This window comes from Callorhinus ursinus, unplaced genomic scaffold (assembly GCF_003265705.2).
Source record: "Callorhinus ursinus isolate GAN/ISIS: 27379988/994484 unplaced genomic scaffold, GSC_fseal_2.0 scaffold38, whole genome shotgun sequence".
Classification (NCBI taxonomy): domain Eukaryota; kingdom Metazoa; phylum Chordata; class Mammalia; order Carnivora; family Otariidae; genus Callorhinus; species Callorhinus ursinus.
In genome coordinates this window covers 10,222,902-10,242,811 of record NW_027397100.1, presented here as the reverse complement: position 1 = coordinate 10,242,811, position 19,910 = coordinate 10,222,902, and the positions used below count along the sequence as shown (strand labels likewise).

The window sequence follows — 19,910 nt, the reverse complement described above, 5'->3', positions numbered from 1 at the left end:
CGGGCTTTTTGTTACTCTTTAGTGCCTTTTCATATTTGTTTTTTAATATTTTTTTGTAGTTTATAATGGTTGTATGCAAAAGGGATGTCCCACTATGAGCTTTTCTAACATGACTGAAAGAGAAAATGTTATGGTAATGGGCAGCCTAGGAAGTTGTACACATTCATTACTACACAGAGGGATTTTTTCTTTTAAGTAGTGATTGCTTGTTGCATTAATAGCTACTTGGATGTTACATTTCGATAATGTTGTATTTGTGGTGAATGTTCAGAGTCCAGGATGGTGCTGACCATGAATGAATCTTGATCTTTGCCTTTTACAGTGAAGAACATCTAAGCCACTTTTTTTGTGTGTATGTGTATTTATTTTTTATTTTCCTTTTTAAAAAGTACTCTAAAAATAATAACAGATCTGATCATAAAAATGTCTATATAGAGGCTTTAGGAGTTAAAGTGAGAAGTGTCTTCTATCTTTCTCCTTTTCCCTTGGGTAAACCTCTTTTATTTGTTATTTTTCCAGATCCTTTTCTGTATGTTTACATAGGTAGGGAAGCAATTAAGATTTAAATGTAATTGGTTTAATTCTAGCCTATTGTTCTGTTATTTTTGTAGTCTTCTGGAGATCTATCTTTGTCAGTATACTTGTTTCTTTTTTTTTTTTTTAAGATTTTATTTATATATTTGATGCAGAAGAGAGCACAAGCAGGGGCAGCGGCAGGCAGAGGGAGAGGGAGAACCAGGCTCCCTGCTAAGGAAGGAGCCCGATGCAGGACTCGATCCCAGGACCCTGGGATCATGACCTGAGCCGAAGGCAGTGGCTTAACCAACTGAGCCTCCCAGGCGCCCCTTGTTTCATTCTTTTTAGTGATTGAATATTAGTGTCTTGTAAGAATGTTCCATCATATATTTAACCATTTCCCTTTTGATGGACATTTAGAGTGTTTCTGAGCAATCAGTGTTTCAAACAATGATGCAGTGGTATTCCTTGAATATATATTTTTGACCACTTGGTGAATAGCCCTTTGGGATAACTTTCTTTGAGTATTGCTGGATTTAAGGGAATGCACATTTTAAATTGCATCAACAAATTACCCTCCAAAAAGACCATTCCACTTAATATTTTGACTAAGAGTATGGTAGAGTATATTTTTCCTTACATCCTTGCCATCTATGGATATTATTCATCTTTTAAATTTTCTCAAATTTGTGTTAACATTGGAAACAAGACTTCATTTTTTAAGTTCTGTGGTTTTTTTAAATGAGATTGAACATTTTTCATGTGTTTATTGAATATTTTTATCCATTTTTCTGTGAATTTTCTTTGCTCACTTCCTATTGGGTTGTTTTTATTATTGATTTGCACAATAAGGTTTTCTTTGTATATTATGATATTGATCCTTTTTCTTTTATATAAATTGTACTTTATTTTCTCTTGGTCTTTCACTTTTATTTATTGTAATTTATAACACCAAAATTAATTAATTTCCTTCAGTATTTAGAAAACATAGTTATCATAATATGCATATAATCAATATTATTACATATGTATTTTACCATATTTAAAAAATCACATTAATTATTGTGTAAGCCACCCTTTAAAATTTTTCATGAAATCCAAAGTGTTTTCCACTGATAGCTCATACCCAAAGTTCTTGATCAACATTCATCTTTAAAAATTTCTTTATTTTGCAGTGTTTGACTTATCATGAATTAAAAGGAGTAGAATAAGGGAGAAAGGAATTAAGTATAGGCAAATTTTGGCATTTCCTAGATGTCTGTGATGGCCTAAAGGCTTGCAGGGTAGCCTTCTTCTGGACTACGGCAGACCTAATGAGGGGAAGACATAGCCTTTTGGAAAATTTAGCCAGAAATGAGCTGTGTAATCAAATCTCATGAGATTCTATTGATGACATGGTTCTAGACCTGGGAAGTGTTCCTTTGGTAAATATGGGTCATCTGTAACCTTCTCCCTTTCCAGTGTGTGGAGAGTATGGGCTCTGTTATTCTCAAAATAAAACTACTTATGTACGTATGAGCCCAGAGGAAGAGTGAAGCTTGAGGAGATTTGTGGGTTGCCAGTTGTTCCCTGGGGAAGAATATGCTGAGACTTTCTTTTAGTGAGAATCTTGGGGAAATAGTAAAGGTTAAATGAGATTTTGCTAACAAGCTTCGATTGCACATCTTTTTTTACACAGTTGAAACACCTTATGAACCTGCTAAGTACCAGGCACTCTGCTAAAATAAGTAGTATCACTGACACAAGATCAGTAAGACTTAATGGCTACCTGAAGACCATCCTAACTTAGGAGACATGCATGACATTTAAGCTAAATCTTTTTTTTTTTTTAACTTAAATTCAATTAGCCAATACATAGTACATCATTAGTTTCAGATGTAGTGTTCAACAGTTTTAAGCTGAATCTTGATGGATGAATAGTACTGTCCCATGAGTGATGGATGGGGTCTGGGTATTCCAGCAGAGGGAACAACATAAGCAAAGGTGTAACACGTTTCCTATTATGTTATTTCATTGGAGAGAAGGTAGTCAATTGAATATTTGATGATTCTGTATTTTGACACTACATACTTGTGACTTTATTTAATTTTAGCTTTCACAAAATCTGTACATTTATATTCTGCTTTGTGTTGTACTAATTTTAAGTCGAATTTATATATTTAACAATGAATATATGATTTGAAAGTCTTTCCTTTTCTTCTTGAAGGGCAGATTCCAAATATTCGGAGTACTTTAAATTATAAATGGAAAATTTTACTTTGTTAAAAAGGTGAAAGACATTTACATTTTTTTTTGAAGATTTTATTTATTTATTTGACAGAGAGAGACAGCGAGAGAGGGAACACAAGCAGGGGGAGTGGGAGAGGGAGAAGCAGGCTTCCTGCTGAGCAGGGAGCCCCATATGGGGCTTGATCCCAGGACCCTGGATCATGACCTGAGCCGAAGGCAGTTGCCCAACAACTGAGCTACCCAGGTGCCCCTAAATGCTTTTGTTTTTAACAGGACCATTTATAAGACTGACACCATAGTGAGTATATGTCATCAGAATTGCATACTTTTATTGATTTATTTATTTTTAAAGAGTTTATTTATTTATCTGACAGAGAGCACAAGCAGAGGGAGAAGCAGGCTCCTCACTGAGCAGAGAGTCTGACGTGGGGTTTGATCCCGGGACCCTGGGATTGTGACCTGAGCTGAAGGCAGACGCTTATCCAACTGAGCCACTCAGGCGCCCTTTATTATTATATTATTTTTTATGTAGGCTCCATGCCCAGAATGGAGCCCAACGTGGGGCTTGAACTCATGACAGTGAGACCAAAACCTGAGCTGAGATAAGAGTCAGACACTTAACTGACTAGTCGGGTGCTTCCCCCACCCCTTTTTCTTAAGTAGGTCTCACGTTCAATGTGGAGCCCAATGGGGGCTTGAACTCATGACCCCAAGATCAAGAGTTGGATATGTAACCAACTGAGCCACGCAGATGCCTGTTTGGCGGGCGGGTGTGGGGTTGTCCTTGACCACATGCCATGTGGTTAACATAAGTGGTATAGCAGAGCAGCATTTTGAAAATAGTAAACTGAAAGTATTCAGATATTCACTCCTGGCTCCTCCATGGTGCCTTTAGGTTGGTCTTTTGTCCCACTGGGTCTAGAGTGTTGTGCCTTAGCCTTGTGGCCTTTTCTTGGGTGTAAATGATTTCCCTTTTCTTGCTGAGCCTTCTGTCAGGGGTAGCACTCCTCTCCTCCCAACCTACTTTTCTGTCATCTGGGAGAAATGGACTTGATGTTCACATGAGTTGGAAATTTAATCTCAGAACCTGGTTGTCTGTTTTGGTGTAGAGAGCTCTAGATGACAGCCATGTTCCTTATAATTCAGAAGACTAAGCTCTTAAATTATATTGTCTTGAGGGTGGTGTTATGTTAGACATCACTTGAAATTGGGAATGAATTGTTCCTACATCACCAAGAAATATGCTATGCATATAGGAGGAGTGAGGAGACTAGGCTAGAGGCTAAATCTAGTGCCTCTTTTATTTATTTATTTATTTATTTATTTATTTATTTATTTATTTATTTTTAAAGATTTTATTTATTTAACAGAGAGAGACACAGCTAAAGAGGGAACACAAGCAGGGGGAGTGGGAGAGAGAGAAGCAGGCTTCCCGCTGAGCAGGGAGCCCAAAGTGGGGCTTGATCCCTGGACCCTGGGATCATGACCTGAGCTGAAGGCAGATGCTTAACGACTGAGCCACCCAGGCACCCCTATTTTATTATTTTTTAAAAAGATTTATTCATTTATTTGACAGAGAGAGTGCACGCATGCGCAAGCAAGGAGAGCAGCAGGCAGAGGCAGAGGGAGAAGCAGGCTCCCTGAGGAGCAGGGAGCCCGACTCGGGTCTCGATCCCAGGACCCTGATATCATGACCTGAGCCAAAGGCAGATGCTTAACCGACTGAGCCACCCAGGTGCCCCTATTTTAAGATTTAAAAATTTATTCATTTGAGAGAGAGTGAGTGAGAGCGAGAGAGCACAAGCAAGGAGTGGGGAAGATAAGCAGACTCCCCACTGAGCAGGGAGTCTTACGTGGGGCTTGATCTCAGGACCCTGAGATCATGACCTGAGCCAAAGGCAGATGCTTAGCCAACTGAGCCACCCAGGCGCCCCCTCCAGTGCCTGTTTAAAGTTTATACATTTTGGGGGTTTTTAAGTTCTTTTCAAAAGACACACATACAGTTTCTGTAAGATTTCATGTCTTCTTTTGCTTGCTTCTTCAAGTTACACAGAGGATCTTCTGGGGAATAATTTTGAAACCACTGCAACTAACTGAAGTACTTGCCCATTTTTCTAAGAGAGGTTATAGCAATGGTAGAGGTCAGATTACCTTGAGTTTGAACTAGGAAAGATGAGTGCTCTGGGCTATTTGCTTTGATGACTTAGAAGCCAGAGAATACTGTTGAAATTCTTCTACTTGGGCAGGCCATTTGTTTATGTTGTAAAATAAAATTATTAGTGTAGATGTCCTTAGAAGTTCAGAGAGCTCAGATTATTTTCTAAATCTGGGCCCAACCTATTTGGTCATTCACAGCTTTTAGAAAATGGGCTGTAGTCCATTCATTCGTTGTAGTCAACAAATACGTAGTGCCATCTAAGTGCCAGACTATTCTAAGCTCTCTCATTTGTGAATGTTCTATGTGAACCACAGAATAAATAAGAGAGAAGACCTAATAGGAGTGCAGGCTTATTCAGTTTCTTGCCTTTTTTTTTTTTTTAAACTATGTACCCTTTAGAAATGGGACACTTTGCTGCGTGGTTTAGATCAGTGATTCTAACCCACGGAGTCTTGATATGTTGTCAGTTATAAAATGAATAGGAAATTATTTGTCACTAAAATACTGAATGTTTACAAATTATTTACTTGTAAATTAACCAGGTATGTTTTAGAGTAATGCCTATAATAGTTTTTGCAAATGATTTATTTTAAAATTAATCAGGTCTATTTTAGTGTAATGCCTACAGTAGTTTAGCTTTCATGTACTTGTGTTCTCTGTTTTCTTGAGTAGGAATCATAGGGTTATAGCCATTGTAAAAGTGTCTCTGGTTTGCCGTCAGGCATGTAGGGTGGAGAATTGCTTGAGAATTCATTGTTCTAGGGTTAGAGAAATATTAATGAGACATGTGGTCAATGCTCTAGGTCTTTCTGTCTAGGGGAACTGATAAGACTGCAGTTGCCTGTAATATAAAAGTAATAAATACTTAAAACTATGGGAGAGAATACGGACAGTAATAATGTGTGCTTGCCACATGAAAGTTGAACTCAAGACTCACTTATTGAGCCCTTACTATATGCCCAGGAGCTCTGCTGACTGTTAAGTATACAGTGATGAATGGGGCACTCTTGGTTTTAGTGTTCATTAAGTACTATTTGGATCTGACTCTGGGAGAGAGGTGATATTTAGGTTGGTGGTTTGGGGGCAGGGGTGGAAAAAGGTGGTACTTTCACAGGGCCTTGAAGGATGAGTAGCAATTAGGCATTTGGAGATGGAAGTGGAGCAACATCAACAGCATAATCATAGAGTCTTTGGAGACTGTTAGGTGTGCTTTCTGACTTAATTGCAGGCTTTCTGAACTGGGTTAAGGTTGAGTAGATATGTTGCTGCCAAACTGAGGTCAGTTGCTTTGAAGAGTTGATGGGATTACTGACAATGCTTCGTTCTCAGAGAGGGGGCATAGCCCTGAAGTGTTCACCTGGATCTCTGTTGGTAAGGTTGCTTTCCTCCTACTTAGCCATTATTCTTTGGCCTTAAGGTATTTTAAAGTATTTTTTCTGAATTGTTTGAAAATAAATTGCAGACTTCTACTCCTAAATACTTTGTTGTATATTTCTTACATTATATTACCATAATATAATTATCAAAATCAAGACCTTATTCAAACTTCACCAAAGATTTTGTTGGTTGGTACATTTTACCTTACTTATGGAAGTGATCTTGTCTTCATTCAGTATACTCTTTTTGGTAACTTGCTTTTTTGTGTTGATAAATTTGAAAAGAAATCCAGAAAAATACAAGAATAATAAAACCAACATTCATGTCTCCCACTGCCTGGAACTGTTGGTATTGGCTCATGCATGCCACAGGTCCTTACACTGGCCTGCAGTGGCCCTGCTTCTTCTGGCTGCCTGTTATCTCTCCTCACTCTCTCCTTGCTGCTTGACTCTACTCCAGCCACATGGCCTGCTTGCTATCCTGCAGACACAGTGGGTGTGCTCTCACCTGTGGGCTTTCATTTGGCACATTTATTGAATACCTTTTATACCTGACCAGAGCAAATAGATCCATTGGAAGACTTGTTTCATCAGTTAAGTAGTGGGTAATATTTAATTAACTGGGTCATTCGTGCAATTACTTCAAGTGATTCAAGTCAATTACTTGAGCATTTCTTATATACCAAAACTTTGAGGGGGAGAAAGGAAAACTGGAAAAGGTTAGGAAAACACAGAAAGTTGAATAACTGATCTCTTTGACCTCAGGAGGCACGTACTTATAAGAATGGATAGTCCTGGACACCTCCAGTTGATAAGTGGGGAATTACATTATTGATTGATTACCCAGCTTAAATATTTCTAGATCTGCCATAGTGTTGGCAACTCTTCAAAAAAAATTTTCAAGTAAGTCCTATTTTTTGATGCAGTGATTCTTTTTTCTAAGATTCCTGTTGGATATGGGGATATAAAATCAACAGGTATGACCAAATAAAGAATGTTTTGAAAATTAATGTGAAAAGGTAGTTCAGTATGTTTTCTAAGATGTTTAAAGTTAAATTACTTCAGTTAGTCATAAATTTTTTTCATGGAAAAACATAACAGCAGGAACTTGATGTTGTCTCAGACTGTGGACTTAGTTTTGAGTAATAAGGAAACAGCAATGAAAGGTTTTTCTTAAGGTTTGATTTTTAAAGTAAAATACAATTTCTTGCAATTTGAACACTAAGGTATACTAATTCTTTATGAGTATTAGTTTTTTTTTTAAGATTTATTTATTTATTTTAGAGACAAGTGGGTGGGGGAGGAGCAGAGGGAGAGAGAGAATTCTGAAGCAGACTTCCTGCTGAGCTTGGAGCCCACCACAGGGTGGACCCTAAGATCATAACCCGAGCCAAAATCAATGGTTGGCCATCCAACCGACTGAGCCAGCCAGGCGCCCCAATGAGTATTAGTTCTTGATGAATTTTTATAACTCTGAATTAAGTCAGCTGGGACCTCTCTTTAAAAAACTATTTTGTAGGGGTACCTGGCTGGCTCAGTTGGTAGAGCATGCGATTCTTGGTCTCAGGGTTGTAAGTTCGAGCCCCATGTTGGGTGTAGAAATTCCTTAAAAATAAAATCTTAAAAAAATTACTTTATCGAGTCATTTTGCTGAATTTTTTCCCCTCATAAATTCCAAAACCAATACATGCCAGGAATAATTAAAACCAAGTAAAAGAAAATAAAAAGTGAAATGTCCTCCCTTATATAGATAGCATTCTCACTCTTGAAGGAGCCCTGGTACAATTTGGTGTATGGCCTTCCATCCTTCCAGACATGGTTATGGTACATATACAAACATTTATATACAGATATAACTTAAAAAAACAGAGTAATGGAATCATATTCTTACATTCAGTGGCTTACAATTTTCATTTATGTATTTTTCTGTGTTAGTACATTATCTCCTTTCACAATTACATATAATTTATTGTATGGGTATTCTATAATTTATTTACTGTCCCCTGCTAAAAATCCTAAGTTATTTCTAATTTTTCACTATTCTGTTTTATAGGCAAAGAGCCTAATATTTGGCAAGAAGGACTCAGCCATGGTTGCACACTTCCTACTGGCTGGTGATACAGAGTCTCTGACTCCCATCTTCCAACTGAGTGCCTAAAGCCATCTGATGAGATGCTGGGTGCTATATAAATTGAGACATGAGCATAGTCCCTGTCTAGGGAAGTTGCACAGTATGTGAAACAGAATTCCTACAGCTCTTGAGGGCACTTGTTAAAGTATGTGTGTATACTCTGAGTAAGAGGCTTAGTAGGGTGGCCAGGTTTGAAGAGGAGTGTGTGGTACAAGTGATGTCAGTACTCCAGACAGGGTGGTGCCTTTGGAATTCTTTAATTGGAGGGAGGAAGATGGGTTGATCTGGAAATGGAATGATGTTTCTGTGGTGTTTCTTTTGGAACATGGGCTTAGTGGTGAGTACAGGATGATCTAGAAAGATGGCTGGGAGAGAGATTGTTTTGTTGAGGATTCATTCACCAGGAATGTATTATGTAAGTAAGCAGGAAGGAGGGCGGTATTATCATCAGAAACATCCAACAGGGTCCCTGGAGGCCAGGATGCTGTCGTATTAGTCACTGTTTAGTAACTGCTGTCCTGAGCTGGTACCAGTCTTGGAATTTCTAACCCAGGATGGAATCCCAATCCAGGAAATCTGTGTGAAGGAAGCTCTTGGACCGCAGGAGGAGGGGCCAGGGAAGTCAGCGCACGTCTAGTCAAGAGCAAAAGAGAGGTGATAGCCCCTCCAAAAACGGCTCCGGCATTTGGGGCAGCTCTGCCATCTTGTGGAATAAATGCTCAGTGATTTTTTTTTGAGGACTGAGTGCAGAGGTTTGCATCTAGGGGAAAGCCTTGGCAGGGTTGTTTTCCTCCCACTTAGCTGTTCTGTGGCTTCAAAGTAGTTTTCTTGCATATATTTTTTTTCTGCATATATTAAATTTTTTTTTATTAAATAAACTCTACCCCCAGTGTAGGGCTTAAAACTCACAACTCCCAAGATCAAGAGTCGCATGGTCTGCTTTCAAAGCCAGCCAAGCACCCCTCTGCATATATTTTTAATAAGTTTTAAGACTGAAGTAATTTCAGACTTATAAAAAGTTGGAAAAGTAGTACAAAGAATTCCTATATATCTTCAACCAGATTCTCACACTAGTTTGCAGTTGGCCATGTTTGCTTTATTGTTCTTTTTTTTTTTTAATGGTTTTTTTAAAAAGTAGGCTCCACGCTGGGCAAAGCTCGAACTCAAAACCCTGAGATCAAGACCTGAGCTAAGATTGAGATGGATGCTTAACTGACCTAGCTACCCAGGTGCCTCCCCACCACTTTTTTTTAAAAGATATTTTCTTTTCTTTCTTTTTTTTAAAGATTTTATTTATTGTCAGAGAGAGAGAGAGAGAGAGAGTGCACAAGCAGGGGGAGTGGCAGGCAGAGGGAGAAGCAGGCTCCCTGCTGAGCCTGGCTCCATCTCATGACCCTGGGAACATGACCTGAGCTGAAGACAGACGCTTAACCTATTCAGAGTCACAGGCACCCCATCATTTTTTTTCCAAAGTAATCTCTACACCCAATGTGGAGCTTGAACTCACAACCGTGAGATTCAGAGTTGCATGCTGTACTGACTGAGCCAGCCAGGTACCCCAGTTATTCCCTTTTTAAAATTAATTAATTTTTAAAGATTTTATTTATTTAATTTGTCAAAGCGAGAGAGAGAGAGAGAGAGAGAGAGAGAGTGAGCACGAGCAGGGGGAGGGTCAGAGGGAGATGCAGGTTCCCCGCCGAGCAAGGAGCCCGACACTGGACAAGATCCCAGGAGCCTGGGATCATGACCTGAGCCGAAGGCAGACGCTTAACTGACTGAGCCACCTGGGCATCCATATTCCCTTTTTTAGAAAGTATTATTTTTGAATTGTTTGGCATAAGTTGCAGAACTTTACCCATAAATATTTCAATGCATATTTCCTAAAAACGAGGACATTCTCTTACATTACTACGATATGATTATCAAAATCAGGACCTTATTCAGACTTCCTCAGTTGTTCTAATAATGTCCATTATAGCAAAAGTAGGAAAAACATTTTTTCCTGGTCAGGATCCAATCCAGGATGACACATTGGATTTCATTGTTTCTTTAGTCTCCTTTCATCTGAAATAATTCTTCAGTCTTTCTTTGTCTTTCATGACCTTGATATTTCTGAAGGATATGATGTCCCTCAATTTGGTGTTTTCTGATGTATCCTCATGATTAGATTTAGGTTATTAACTTTTAGTAGAAATACCATATAGGCAATATGTTCTTTTTAAGTGCATTCTGTCAGGAGGCACATGATAATCTGTCCCATTTATCGGTGATGTTAACTTTGATGACTTGGCGAAGGTAGTATCTGTTTTACTGTCAAGCTATTATTTTTCTCTTTATAATTAATAAATTTCTTGTGAGAGGATACTTTGAGGCTATGTAAATATTTTGTTTCTCCATGAAACATTGACCTACTATTTTAGCATCTCTTGGTATTTTTTGTCTGAAACAGCGTTTACTCTGATGACTGCCACATAGTGATTTCTAACTTTAATAATTTCTTTTATATTTTATTAATTTGTATTCTATTATAAGGAAGAGGTTTCCCTTTCTTTCTTTCTTTGTATCCACATGGATTCATGGATTCTTTGTTCTATGGGTTACAATCTGTGTCTGTCATTTTTTTCTTTTTTAAAGATTATTTGAGAGATAGAGCATGAGCAGGGGGAAGGGCAGAGGGAGAGAGAGAATCTCAAGTAGACACCCTGCTGAGCATGGGGCTAGATGTAGGTCTCTATGTCATGACCATGAGATCGTGACCTGAATCAAAATCAAGAGTTGGATGCTTGGGGCACCAGGGTGGCTCGGTCTTTAAGCATCTGCCTTTGGCTCAGGTCATGATCCCAGGGTCTTGGGTTCAAGCTCCGTATCGGGCTCCCTGCTCGGCGGGAAGCCTGCTTCTCTCCCACTCCCCCTGCTTGTGTTCGCTCTCTTGCTGTGTCTCTCTCTGTCAAATAAATAAATAAAATCTTAAAAAAAAAGAGTTGGACGCTTAACTGACTGAGCCACATGGGCGCCCGGTGTGTCTATGGTTATTTATTTAAATACCCACATTGTCCTAGATTTGGCCAGTGGGAGCCTTTCAGACTGGTTCCTGTATCTTCTTCATTCTGTGAGCCTTTCTTTATATGTATATTTTTAAGATTTTATTTACTTAAAAAAAAGATTTATTTATTTAATTTTTAAAAAGATATTTATTCATTTAAGAGAGAGACAGCATGCGCAAAAGCTGGGAGTGGGCAGAGGGAGAGGTAGAAGCAAACTCCCTACTGAGCAGGGAGCCTGACAGAGGGCTTGATCCAAGCACCCTGGGATCATGACCTGAGCTGAAGGCAGATGCTTAACCCGCTGAACCACCAAGGTGCCCCTGAAGATTTTATTTAATTTAATTTAATTTAATTTATTTATTTATTTTTAAAGATTTATTTATTTATTTTGAGAGAGTGAGAATGAGAGAGAGAGAGCACACATGAGAGGGGGGAGAGCCAGAGGGAGAAGCAGGTTCCTCGCTGAGCAGGAAGCCTGATGCGGGACTCGATCCCGGGACTCCAGGATCATGACCTGAGCCAAAGGCAGTCGCTTAACCAACTGAGCCACCCAGGCGCCCTAAAGATTTTATTTTTAAGTAATCCCGACACCCAACTTGGAGCTCAATCTCACAACCTGAGGTCAAAAATTATGTGCTCCACCAACTGACCAGCCAGCTCCCTCCCCACCATGGCTTTTTTTTTTTTTTTTTTTTTAATGTGAGCACTTCTTTACTTTCTGGTTTAACAAGATGTTCAAGCTCATCTTGTACTTAACCCATCCTTTCAGCAAGGATTTAGAAATCCTTGGATTTCTCCAAGAAGTTCTGATTTATTTTAAGTGAAAAACTGTATTTAGAAACCAAGATCTGGGTGCTAGGTATGCTTGTTGCTCTCGGGGTATACATAGGAAATGTGGAAGTTCCTCTTACTGTCAGCATTTCTAGCCCAAGCTCCTCTCTAGACATAACCCACTATCAACATCTTGATTTTCTATCTTTCTGGTTTCTTTTCTCTGCATCTAAAAAAATTTATTTACTCATTTAAGTAATCTCTGCACCCAATGTGGGGCTCGAACTCACAACCCTAAGATCAAGAGTTGCATGCTCCTCTGACCGAGCCAGCCAGCCATCCCCCTTTCTATGTATTTTTATAATATCTTTTTTTTCCCCACCTGTAACCATACATGGGGTTATATACTATGGTATGGATCAGGCAACTTTCTGTTTTCACTTAGTATATCTTGAGATTATCCATATCAGTAAGTACAGAGCTACTTCATTCTTTTAAATAGCTAATTAGAATGAAATAATGCAGACTTCCCCTAATTTATTTAACTGTTCCTCTACTTAAGGACATTTTTTTTATTCAATGCGTTTGACTAGACTTGCTGTGAATATTTAAATCCATTCATGTTTCTCTTTGATTGCCTTCTTTTGTTTCAGAGTTGATAAAGTTATTTCTTCACAGACCTGGAAAATGTTTTACCCATTATAGTATTGGAAGTACATGTCAAAAAAGTGTTAAACTATTGGGATCACATGGCGTCATTGCTGACAAGAATACCAGCTGTATTAGGGGATGGTGCTGAGGGTGCATACGTAAGACAATGAGACGTGGCCCTTATCCTCTGGCTGGAGAAGTAGCAAATAACAGAATCCAGGAGTAGATCTGAAGTGCTAAAGATGAGGTGCATCAGGTAGTCATTTGTGCCAGGAGTTGATGGCATGCAGTCCCTGAGAGCCACGGCCATCTGGGCAACTTCCTGCATGTGGAGCAGGCTGAGTTTGGATAGAAGTGAACATTTGGCCAAGCCATGGAGGAATGGCAGGGAGAGGGCAAAGCCTGAGTGGAGGTGTGAGCTATGAGAGCATGAAGCAGTTGTTTGGACCAGCAGTTAGCTAGGTAGCTGCTGAGGCCTCATTGTGGATTAATGGGAGATGAGTTTGGAAAGCAGGGTGGTACTTAGATTGACATGGGCTTAGAATGCCAGGGTGTGGTCAATGAGACTAAATATCACCATCATAATCCTCTAACTGTGAGGTTTGAGGTTCTGGTAATTGGTATTTAAAAAAGGGTTAAATAGGATATGATTTCTAAGCCATATTTCAGAAAACATAGTTTAAAAACTTTTTTTATTATAAAGATAATGTATGTTTATCATAAAAGGGAAAGTATAAAAATATTACCCAAGTATAAAGAAAACGAGAGGGTTCTGATCCTGCTTTATATGATCTACTGCTATGTAGCAATATTACCACAAACATAGTGGCTTAAAACAACACATTTATTTTCTCATAGTTTCTGTGCATGAGGAATCCAGGCGGAGCTTAACTGGGTCCTCTGCAAGACTGCAGTCAAGGACTTGACCAGGGCTGTGTTCTTATCTGAAAACACTGCTGGGGAAGGATTTGCTTCCAGGCTCACATGGTTGTTGGCAACATTCAGTTTCTTGCATGCTGTCAGACTCTCAGTTACTTGTTCCATGGGCTTCTCCATAGAGTAGCTCACAACATAGCAGCATGTTTCATCAAGTCTTCAAAGGAGAATACCTGCTAGTAAGGAAGATGTTAAATATTACATAATATAATCACAAAAGGTTTTTTCAAGAAAGGTGGCATACTGTCACCTTTGCTCATTCCAGTAGAGGCAAGTTATAGGTCCTGCCTACACTCAAGGGGAAGGGATTACACATGGATGTGAATACCAGGAGGCGAGGATTTTTAGGAGACATTTTATATTTTCCCCCCAAAAGTAAAGAAAACATTTCTTAGAGTTATTGTTCTTTTTTTTTTTTAAGATTTTATTTATTTGAGAGAGAGAGAATGAGAGAGAGAGAGAGCACGAGAGGGAAGAGGGCCAGAGGGAGAAGCAGACTCCCCGCTGAGCAGGGAGCCCGACATGGGACTCGATCCCGGGACTCCAGGATCATGACCTGAGCCGAAGGCAGTCACCTAACCAACTGAGCCACCCAGGCACCCTAGAGTTATTGTTCTTAAAAGCAAATTCAAATTCTATGGACCGTTTTTCTCTGCATACATCAACGTATAGTAGTAATTTTGGGAGAGGCAAAAGCAAAGGGTGACTCTTGAGATTTTGAGTCTCGGAGCCCAGGGCAGAGTTCTATGCTTTGCCTTGATTCCTCCAAACAAAAGTCTGTTAAACATGAGGAAGAGCATAGAGCATTTAAGTGATAACACCAGTAACTACTTGGAAATACTGATTTCCATACTGTTTTCTAAAACAGGTGTATCTTGGTCCCAGTGATTTACTTTCTACCCAAAGGGTAATTTGATTAACCTTAGCTTTTGAACCAGGCTCCTTTGAGGATTTAATTTTCATATTTTCTGCCTTTTGTCTCCTAGTAACTGCTCCCTCCTTGACAAAAGACAGTAGTATCCCATAGTAGATGATGTCACTTAGCTGGCTGGTGCCATCAGTGACATATGATACAGATAAACTCCCATTGGGAAATACACACCTGTGTGAGACCTGGGATCTACACAGACTCTGTGTGGCATGCTTTTCCAGCACAACCATTTGTCTATATATTCCATTTCATTTCATGTTACTTTTCTTCTCTTAACTGCATCTTATTAATTTGAAGCTCTTTCTTTGTTATATAAAATGATTTTAAAGCATTCTGCTTTGGGATGTGTATGTATATGTATAATTTTTCACTTGTTTAAATTGCCCGTATGATGGCATCCGTCACATCATCAAGTGTAGCAGCTTTGTTATCATACCCTAGTGCTGATTTTGAAATATAGAATATGATTTAGATTGACTTTAATTATTTTTTTATTTCTTGTGATTGTGGAATGGTATTTGAAAATGTAATCCTAATATTTACCAATGGTTCAGTATGCTTTCTGCTTCTAATGGAAATTATATCACTGCATTAAGGAAAAATGTGATTCACTCAAGAAGGGTCTACTCAGGATATTCTTGGGTAACCTAATCAAATAGGGTAGGAGAATTTGAGTTTAAGGTGATTGCTCTCACTGGGGTGAGAGCATTGTGAAGTGAGTCTTCAATAAACTCTTTCCAACATGCATGAATTCCTTGTTGACAGCTCTATTTTTTGTCATTGATACATGATAGACCATTGCCTTCTGCTTATTTGTTTTTTGGGGGGGCCGCATTTCAAACATTTTTTGCCTCTTTAAATTTGATCATTGACTCCCAAATTCTCCTCATGCCTTCAAGATCCATTTATTTGGTTGTCCTTTTTTTTTTTTTTCTGTCTCTGAGTCCCTTTGTTCAAACAAAGTACATGATAGCAAAATCTCAAAAACCTTTGTAACAGTTACATTCTCTTTGTGCAGAAACCATTGTGAGATCCCTTTGGTTTCATAAAGAGATCCCATCAGAATATTCCCTAGTTCTGTCCACACACACAAGTATCAGGATTGTAGTAAGTTTGAATCTGGTCCAACTCATGAGTATTAAGTGCTGGGTTGGGTCCCTGATTTTTTTGGTTTGTTTTTTAAGTATTTTCCCCTATTCTTTCCCCACAGTACAACCTTGAGAACTTGTATGGCTGCTTAACAAACAAACAAAAAACATGTTGATCTTTTCTTTCAGAAGATGAATCATGGTTGAGTCTGTATTATTTATCCTTGAAGTTGTATCCATTCTCTCCAAACAGTAATCTGGGGAGGTAATGGCTGTCTGATGTCTCCAGCTACATATGCATTCTGCTCTTTCACTTTCTGTTGCCATGTATTAATGCATATGTTATAATAACTAGGGTAAGTACAAGGGATCTTTGTTTTTGTTTCTGTTTTATTTTTCAGTAACAAATACTTTTAAGAAAGCAGATGATTTTGTGACATGTAAAGCACCAGCTGTCGACCTAGATCACAAGTTCAGGTGCAAGGTTGTGGATTGTTTAAAATTTTTCCGCAAGGCCAAACTGTTACACTATCACATGAAGTATTTCCATGGGATGGAGAAGTCACCAGAGCCAGAGGAAAGCCCAGGAAAGAGGCATGTCCAAACGAGGGGCTCATCAGTTTCAGACAAGGCCAACCAGGAGAGCCTGACCAGGAAGCGGGTCTCTGCCAGTTCCCCAAGTAAGTATTTTGGTTCTGTGTTGTATCTATATTGTAGAGGACTCTGTTGCTGAGGTCCCACTGCTTGCGTTTCTGACACAAAAAAAGGCATTAGGTTGGTCTGGTCCAATTGAATCTCAAAGATTGTAAATGACAAGTGATTCTTAGGAGTTGCATCATGGGGCTGTGGCCCTCCTGGAAGAAATAGAAATACCTAACTGTTATTCTTACCTTGGCCTCCTGCTGTTCAAGTTACCTTGAGAAGTCACTTAGCTTTTGAAGGCCCTGTAATCCTAGTATGACTGGGGACAGTCAAGGAAAGGGACCTCCTTCAGAAGCCGGCAGTGAACTTGAGCTCAGAACAACATGGGTGCAGTCATTCTGTCCCCCAAACCTACTCCATCCCTGCTAGCAGGGCAAAAGAACAAAAGAACTAAAACGTGTGGAATTCTTTTGCTGTTTCCAAATTTGAGTTCAATTTCATCTTAATTGTAACTGAAGATATTTTCTAACAACACTGTTTATTTTGCATAGAAACGATAATGGTGGTAGTAAGGGTTACCACAAAATCTCATGTTCACGTCTTATTACAAAGAACTGTTTTGGAGATTTTTTTTCTAAAACTTACAGATTGAAAAATTACATGTTTCTGGGGGAATTTCAGAAGCCTTTTTTTTTTTTTTTAAAGTAATCTCTGTGCCCAGTGTGGGGCTCGAACTCACGACCCCAAGATCAAGAGTTGCATGGTCTACTGACTGAGCCAGCCAGGTATCTACAGAAGACTTTTTAATGAGTTTTCAGTAAATTCTACAAGCTCTTCAGCTTCTTTTTACCTGAAATTGTAACATCACTATTTTTGGCTTATAACTTCTCCATTAAAATACATAGGTTTTTTTTTTTTTTTTAACGATTTACTTATTTAAGAGAAGGTGGGGAGGGGCAGAAGAAGAAAATCTTTCACGCAAACTCCCTGCTTAGTGAGGAGCCCGATGTAGGACTCAGTCCCCCAACCCAAGAGATCTTGACCTGAGCCAAAACCAAGAGTTGGATGCTTAGCCAACTGAGCCACCCAGGTGCCCCAAAATACATAGGTATTAAATGGTATATGGAACTCCTAGGACATGTGACGGTGTTCCCAAGAAAGTGTGAAATCTGGTTTCAGAACAGTGGGGCAGGCCATGTTAACTAAGGTGATCTCTGACCCTGTGAGAGATCAGTCCTCAGCCATGTTGTGAAGATATAGTGGGAGTTTCTTAGTCATATGTGATGCATTATTCATTAGATATATAATGCAAGCCACATGTAACTTTTTCTAATAGCCACATTTATTTTTATACTGTTTATTTTTTAAAGATTTTATTTATTTATTTATTTATTTATTTGAGAGAGAGGGAGAGCACAGAGGTAGAATGATAGGGAGAAGACGACTCCCCGCTGAGCATAGAGCCTGATGTGGGACTCGATCCCAGGTCCCGGGGATCATGACCTGAGCTGAAGGCAGACACTTAACCGACTGAGCCACCCACGTGCCCCTCTTTTTACATTTTAAAATGTGGCTGTTAGGGTGCCTGGGTGGCTTAGTTGGTTAAGCGTCTGCCTTTGGCTCAGATCATGATTCCAGGGTCCTGGGATCAAGCCCCACATCGGGCTCCCTGCTCCACGGGAAGCCTGCTTCTCCCTCTCCCACTCCCCCTGCTTGTGTTCCCTCTCTCGCTGTCTCTCTTTCTGTCAAATAAATAAAATCTTTAAAAAAATAAAATGTAAAAAGAAACAGGTGAAATTACTCTTACTAATATATTTTATTAATTCAGTATATCCAAAATACTGTCATTTCAGCATGTAAGCAGTATAAAAATTTATAGTGAGCTATTTTATATTCTTTTTCTTATACTAAGCCTTTAAAATCTAGGGTGTATTTTATGCTTACTGAAATTTCAATTCAGACTAGCCACATTTCAGGTGCTCAGTAGCTGCATATGGCTAGTAGCCTTTGTATTGCACCCTGCAGCTCTAATACCCTCAGCTTAGGCAATCTAGGATGCACTTGGTGAACCTAAGCATTGAGCTAACAGGAGCTGCCTGAGGATGGCCAGCAGGCCAGTAGTCACCTAGGAGGGAGACCCCCATGAGGGCTGCAGGGCACGGCAGCACTCACCACCTTAGTTACTTCACCAGAGTCCTGCTCAGGTACCCACCAGTGGATGGCTGTCTCAGAGCAGGCTGGTATGAACCAAACAGCAGTAGATGATGGTCAAGGCCAAGTGCCAGTTATTTATTTGAAACAAAGCTCACAGCTATCAAAACTCCTTTCCTATATATATCCAGTTCAGACCTGTGTGGGAAGAGAAGGCTGCTTATTGAACATTGGATTAGAACACTGGAGTTAGAAATGCCTCAGACTAAAATAGATTGATTTGTTAATTCAGCACCTATTTACTGAATGCCTATTATGTGCCAGGCTCTTCTCTGGGCATTACAAAAGAGACCTGAGTCCTGTTCTGCTTGAGATCTTGGTTGTGGATATTCCTGGCACAGAGAAAGAAAGACTGGCTCAGTTCTCAGACTGGACCATTCTCTTGCCTGGGCAATGCTTGCTCCATTTAGGGCCAAACATTGATTTCTTAGGAATCAGTTAACATCCTTAAGGATGTTAATGTCTATTACTGGCCAGTCCTGCTGGCTTTGGTGGCCATTCTGTGTCTTTTAGGTGAGTTTATATCTTTCTGCCATTGAATACATATTTAATTCTGGGGGCAAGCTTATTTCCTAGAACTTGAGGGACCTGTCACTGAGATTTTCCCCTAGGTCACAGCTGGAGGAGTAGCTAATCCAACTGCCTGGGAATCACACTAGGTGACTTTTTTTTTTTTTAAGATTTTATTTGAGAGAGAGATTGAGCATGAACTGGGGGAGGGGCAGAGGGAGGGGGAGAAGCAGACCTCCTTGTTGAGCATGGAGCCCTATGTAGGGCTTGATTCCAGGACCCTGCCAAAGGCAGATGCTTAACCAGCTGAGCCACCCAGGCACCCCTAGATGACTTGTTAAAATACAGATTTTTTGGGCCCTGCTTTCTAGACATTCCATTTCAGTGGCTCTAAGTTTAGAATCTGTAATTTTTGTACTCTCCACCCTCAAGTATAAAAGTGACATATGATTGCTGTGAAATCGGTACCACAGATTACTGAGAGAAAAGGTCTCCCTCTCCTTGGCATTTCCACCCTGTTGCGGTTGTGACTATTTCTGTTTAGCAGACTTTTTTCAGACATTTTCTGTGCATGTCCAAACACATACATGTCTAAATAGAAAATATCTTTTACACAGTATCATATGCAACTTGCTTTTTTCATTAAAGATATCTTGGCCATCATTCCCTATCAATGTAGATATATGGCTCTACCTCATTTTTTTTTTTCTAAGATT

General features: G+C 39.4%; 1 protein-coding gene across 2 annotated transcripts in view; it reads left to right on the top strand.

The window, feature by feature from the left end:
* The window catches only part of PHF20 (PHD finger protein 20), a 146,133-nt gene that overhangs the window by 83,045 nt on the left and 43,178 nt on the right, over positions 1-19,910 (top strand). For both annotated transcript variants that reach the window (XM_025876428.2, XM_025876427.2), the window contains exon 10: positions 16,233-16,511. In XM_025876428.2, the coding sequence (XP_025732213.1) occupies positions 16,233-16,511 (279 nt within the window). The remainder of the gene's footprint in view (positions 1-16,232; positions 16,512-19,910) is intronic.